Here is a 6,000-nt window from a genome sequence, read left to right as displayed (position 1 = left end):
TTTGGGTAGCTGCATGCCTCCACCAAAGCTATGCTAAAGTCTCAGATTTCACTATCTTAACTTGAATTATCAAGTTAATAATCAAGTCAATTATCTTAACAGAGAATTGAATTCTCTGAGGGCCAGTCCTTCTGTAGCCAAAATGGCACCACCCATGCACATAAGGGAGGTACCAGCCAACTTGGAGGTAGGATGGCGCGGGGCTCAAGGTTTGCAGAAATTCCAAAACAAAAACCCTAAAGTGGGGAAGCCGCTCTCCCAACTGCAGTTAGGACTGAGCATGTTCAGTGACTATAAAATGCTGACTGATTGTTGAGAGGGAGGAAAAGGCTGAGTTCGGATGATACACTAATCAACTGGGAAGGGGGGTCGGTAATAGGAACAGAATGGGAAACAACCCGTTGATTAGTGTGTTGTCTGAACTCAGCCAAAGAGCAAAGGAATGGTTGGAAGATGGAGTGTTCTGGAAGAGGACATGGCTGGCTGGCTGAATAAGAGCACTCCACATCGCAGCATTATATTGCAGGTCCCATTTTGTTTATTTATTTATTTAAGCATTTTTATGCCGCCATTCAGCCAAAAAGGGCCCTCACGGCGGCTTATAAAAGTATTTCTTGACAGTCCCTGCCCACAGGCGTACAATTTTCCATGTACAGCTGTCACTTTTGCTCCAGTGAAGAAGAAAAAAGGCCTTGTGGGGGTGGAAGCAAGTCCCCGAAACAGACAATGGTATAGGCAGTCTGGCGTTTTAAGTCTATGGGCCCTTCACAAAACTACAACCCCCAAAACTCCTCACAGGAAGGAAGGAAGGAGCCGTCAAAGCCCAGCGGGGCCCGGGATGCTTTGCAGCTGCGGAATCAAACGGAGGAAGGGAGACGAGCACCGCAGCGCGCCGCTGATCGAACGGCGGGGAGCGATGTCAGGCCCAGGTTTGGACGCGGCGGGGCTGGTGAAGGGGGCCGGGGCCGGGGCCGGGGCCGGGGCCGGAGGGTCGCGCGCTCGGCGGAAACTCCTGACGGCGGAAGAAGCGGAGCTGTTTGAGCTCGCGCAGGCGGCGGGCAGCGGCCTCGACCCGGAAGTGTTCAAGTGAGTGACAGCTGGGGGAAGGGGCCGAGAGGCGTGGCCTGTTGCCATCGTGATGCACCGCCTTTTTCCTGGGGAGCGAGCCGAGGGCGGCGACGCCCCGTTTCTTGTTCCGTCTGGACGCTCCGTGGTATCGCCGGCGCGGGGGGAGGAAGCGATGCGCCCGGGGTCGTGAATGGGGCACGAAGCGCTGGGAGGGCCGGCAGGGTGGCCAGGACGACTCTGGCTGCAGCTTGAGATGTCGGCGGGGGCGGGGGGTTGCTGATAACCCAGACCAGCCACGGACAGAAAGTCACTGCGAGTGTGATTTCAAGGGCAGCATTTTAAAGCGCTGCTTAATAACCTGAAGCGCTGTAGGGGAAGATGTTTCTGGTGTATTATTATTATTATTATTTGCATTTTTATACCACCCAATAGCCGAAGCTCCCTGGGCAGTTCACAAAAACTAAAACATTTCAAAGTATAAAACAGTATAAAAACATGATATAAAATACACATTAAAATGGATTAAAACATCCTGAAAACATTCTAAAATTTCACTGGATAGGCCTGCCGGAATAGATCAGTGTCTATTGCTTTTCTAAATTCTAAAAGACTGTCAAATTGACGAGTCTCCTCCAGCAGGCCGTTCCACAGTCTGGGAGCAGTGGAAGAAAAGGTCCTCTGGGTAACAGTTGTTAATCTAGTTTTTGCTAGCTGGATTCTTCCCAGAGGACCTGAGGGTGTGGGGCGGATTGTACCGGAGAAGGCGATCCTGCAGGTAACCTGGACCCAAACCATGTAGGGCTTTAAAGGCCCGGAAACTAAACGGCAGCCAGTGAAGAGATTTTAAAACTGGTGTAATGTGGTCACCCCTAGGTGTATCAGATGTCCCTAAATACTATTTGTATGGTAGTTCGTTAGCCTGCTTTTTACTATAGTCCTCAAAGTAGGATATAAGCATACAATGTGTAGGTCAAGAACTACTCACCTAAAACGAAAACAAAACGAAGACCAGAAGCTTGCTTCTGAGGTGCTTTCTCCACAGGCAGCTGGTGGAAGACAGGGTGGGACCAGTCCAGCCATCTCTGGCGCCCGATGTTTATATACACCTGCCTCCCTCTAGATAAGTATATAATAAGCTAAAATGATGTAGTGGCAAGAGTGCTGGCTTGGCCATGAAGCTCACCGGGTGACTTTAAGCCAGTCACCGACTCACCTAACCCACCTCATAGGGTGGTTGTGAGGATAAAATGGAGAAGAGGAGGGCTGTGAGAGCTGCCTTCGGTTCCTTGTAAAAGGAAAAATGGTGAAATATAAATGTAATAATAAATACAATAAATAACACTGGGCTGCATTGGGTGGTTGTGTAAACCATTCATTCTGTGTAGCTCATCTCACCCGCTTCCCACCTCCTACCTGCAATATTGAATGTGGACTATGTGCATTACAGGATTGTCAGAGGCCACTATTTCTCAGGCTACAGACAGACAGACAGATGCACTCTGTGGGATAATAGGGCTATTGTAATCTGCTTTTCCTCTCAGCAGAAAAGTGTCTGCAATGGCTGCACACTACATTTGCAACATAACTTAAAAAAAAATGTTTAAAGACTAAAAGCATTCGCATTTCCACATGAAATGAGGCCTAGGTTAAAAAGCATGAACAGAAGTCTACTTTTCTACTTTTTTTAGGGTGAGTGGGCACATTGCTTATCAACCTCATCCAAAATAAAATCTTGGATTTCTTCATTGCCACTTATAGGCAGCTGTAAATTTTGCCTGCTGGGCAAAAAATGAGGAGCAGGAAGTAGCCAGAAAGTCCCATTTCTAGACAGTGCAATTGTCAATATTGTTCTCTCAAAGTCTGTGTTCCCTCTTAGGATCCTGCTGGACCTTCTGCGCATGAATGTTGCCCCTTTGGCAGTCTTCCAGATGTTGCGTTCCATGTGTGCTGGGCAAAGACTTGCTGGTGCTGACGTTGCTCCAGAGCCAGCACGAGGTCAGTGGTGCCCCATCCACCAGAGAAAGAGCAGCTTATTAATGCCTGCTGCTGGCCAGAGCTTAATTTGAGCCAGGGGGACCAGTAGCAATGACAGGAATACCTCTGAGCATCTGCAGAGTGTCTCGCCTATGTTTTTCCAGTTAGTTCTTGTATCTTGGATGAGGGGGATGTACAGCATGCAGGGTAGAGCCATAGTACCATTTTCTCTCCAGATGTTAATGGCTGCCTTCAATTTCTGGACTCAAGGGTTATAAAAATTACAACTGTAGGCTTTCTGGCAGCACTAGGAGTTGGTCTTTGATGTTCTGTTTCAAGTGGACGTGTCCGTGAAAGCTTATGGCAGAATCAACTAGCTAGTCTTTAAGGTTCTAAAAGACGCTTTGTTGGTTTTGAAAACATATGCTCCTTTTTAATTATTTTCCCTGTTTATATGTTTGAAATCAGAATTTATAGATTGGACTTTCAGATTAATTCTTCAACCTCTGATGATATTTGCAATAGAACACAAGCCTTATTTTCTCTTGCAGATCATCCATCAAAATCAGTACTTTTTTTAAAAAAAAGTTCCACAGCCTGTCTGTTTACCACATTTTAACGTCCCATTTCCCTGCTGTAAATGATACCCTGCCTAATAGGTATTGTATCACTAGGAACATAGGAAACTGCCTTATACTGAATTAAACCATTGTTCCATCTAGCTCAGTATTGTCTGAGGTAGGCAACCTTTTTGGACCCGTGGGCACATTCAGCAATTTGTGTAACAGTCCTGGACACCACCACAAAATGGCTGCCATAGGAGGCATGGCTTAGGCACAAAGGACAAGCAACCTGGCCAGAAGACTGAGTAGAAGGCAGAGGTGTTTCAGCCCCAACACACTAAACTCCTTTAAACTCATGGTTTTCAGCTCCAACAGAAGCCTATTTCACAGAAGGCTGACTCTTTTTTCCTCTTCCTGCCAGCCAACTCATTCACCCTATTTCCTTTTCACCACCTTCTCTCTCTCTGCTTCATCACCGATATACAGGCTCTCTCTCTCTCTCACACACACACATATCCATCCCCTCTTCATTCACCCACATATTCATCTAGTGTATGCATCATGCATACATTCATGCATGGACACATGTCCCTCCCTTCTCACAACAAGTACATGAGACACTATCTTTTCAAGATCCCCTCAAAATCTCCCCCTGTTCCTTTCTCACACACATGCAGCTGCCATCCATTCAGACATACAAGCACACAACCCTCCCCAACCACCCAAGTTGCTCCCAGCTACCTTTCTCTGACCTCCAGCCAGCTTACCAATTTCTTTCCTAGCCTCCCCCTCCCCCTGCTGCTCTATTTAATCCCCGCCATAGCAACCCAGACAGAAGTACCTTTTTGTTTTTGGTGGCTGTGAGTGCTGCAAAGGAAAGCATAAGCCTGCAGCTACCCACCATCTTCATTTCCTAATAATGTGTCTGAGCCCCATGTGTGGCTCAGAAGTGTTCATGAGAAATGAAGATAGTACCAGCTGAAGACCCTCACTTTGATTTCTAGCGATCCCAGCTGCCAGTAAGAACTTCTATGAGCTTTATTTATTTTGAAAGTAGCAGGGGTAGGGCACCTTGGTGGGCACCAAGAAAGGTGCCCTGGGGCACACTGAAGCCCATGGGCATCACATTGCCTCCCCCAGATGACTGGCAGTGGCTCTCCAGGTTTTCAGGCAGGGGCATTTCCTACCTGGAGATTGAACCTGGAATGTTCTGCATACAAACCATGTGCTTTACCACTGAGCTATCACTAAGTTAGCAAGTTTTCAATAAAATGAAGTTGTAGGGATAATGCAATTGTACAGCCTTGTGTTGCTTTCAGTTTCCCGGGCTTCCTGGGAATTAAGTTCTTCTGATAATGCATTCCAGATTGCACTTTGTGTGTGCCTCAAAGCAGCATGTGAAAAATCTGTAAAGAAATTATTGGAGCAGGCAGAAGTGTGATTCCCTGATTTTCTGTTCTTCTGCAGTTTTATCTATCTCCCCATTCAAGACCCAATATTTTGGTTTTCTCAATTCAGAATTATGCTTCTAATCAACATGGGTGTGAGTAGAAAGGAACTCATTTGATGGGCAACTTATGTAATAGCACCAGTTGTTCTTAGCTAAGGCTTCTTCACAGCAATTATGACAATGTTTGTGCTTGGCATTGCATTTAACCAAAGAATGCATTTAACCTAAGATTTACCATTTAGGTTCATTTAGGGGAAAGGTAGTAAAAAGGCTTGATAAAGTGGGAGACAGAAGGCTATGGATATCAGGCTTAAGTAGCAGAGAGTGCAGAAAACAAGGGTCAGTGGTAGAAACTTTGGAGTCTATGAAGGAGCTGTTCATTCATGAGGAAAGCACCACAAAGGGTGGGCAAAGTTCTAGTAAAACAGGTTGCAGTTTGTGGCCATGGCCACACATCATGCTAAGCCAGAATTTGCTGAGAATTCTGGCTTACTGTGAATGAGCAAGTGTGCAGGTGAACCCTACTCAGTCACTCCCTCCTGGCTCCTTCTGTCTGCAGAACTGCGTAAACAATCCAGAGAAACTCTGTCCTTAAGTTTGTTTACCATTACGTCTGGACTGGGATCTCTAGTTCTTCAAACAAGCCAAAATGATAAGCCAAGAAAAAGGCCTAGTTTATGATTCCAGTTTGTTAGGAGAGCATCAACCCAAAGATCTTGGTTTGGACATAACAGTACACAAACCATGAATGGAGGTTCCCTGATCAGTTTAGTTGCTTTTGCTGGCAGGAGGAACCATGCAGGAACAATCAATAAGTGTATGCCAGCACACTTCTTATTCACAATAAGCCAGAACTCACAGCAATTCTGAACCAGGCCTGAGTTTCTTTGTGCCTCTCCTCAATTGCAACTTTGTGAGCTCTGGCCTTTTTGCATGTTGTTTCTT

At 46.2% G+C, this 6,000-nt stretch overlaps 1 protein-coding gene across 1 annotated transcript in view; it reads left to right on the top strand.

The window, feature by feature from the left end:
* The first annotated feature begins 838 nt into the window (after window positions 1-838).
* LOC134400323 (mitotic-spindle organizing protein 2A-like) overlaps window positions 839-6,000 on the top strand; it is a 28,823-nt gene continuing 23,661 nt past the window's right edge. The window contains exons 1-2 of the mRNA XM_063128681.1: window positions 839-1,086; window positions 2,945-3,063. Coding sequence (XP_062984751.1) covers window positions 839-1,086; window positions 2,945-3,063 — 367 coding nt within the window. The remainder of the gene's footprint in view (window positions 1,087-2,944; window positions 3,064-6,000) is intronic.

The sequence above is a fragment of the Elgaria multicarinata genome, chromosome 1 (assembly GCF_023053635.1).
Source record: "Elgaria multicarinata webbii isolate HBS135686 ecotype San Diego chromosome 1, rElgMul1.1.pri, whole genome shotgun sequence".
Classification (NCBI taxonomy): domain Eukaryota; kingdom Metazoa; phylum Chordata; class Lepidosauria; order Squamata; family Anguidae; genus Elgaria; species Elgaria multicarinata.
This window is presented reverse-complemented; position numbering and strand designations above follow the sequence as displayed.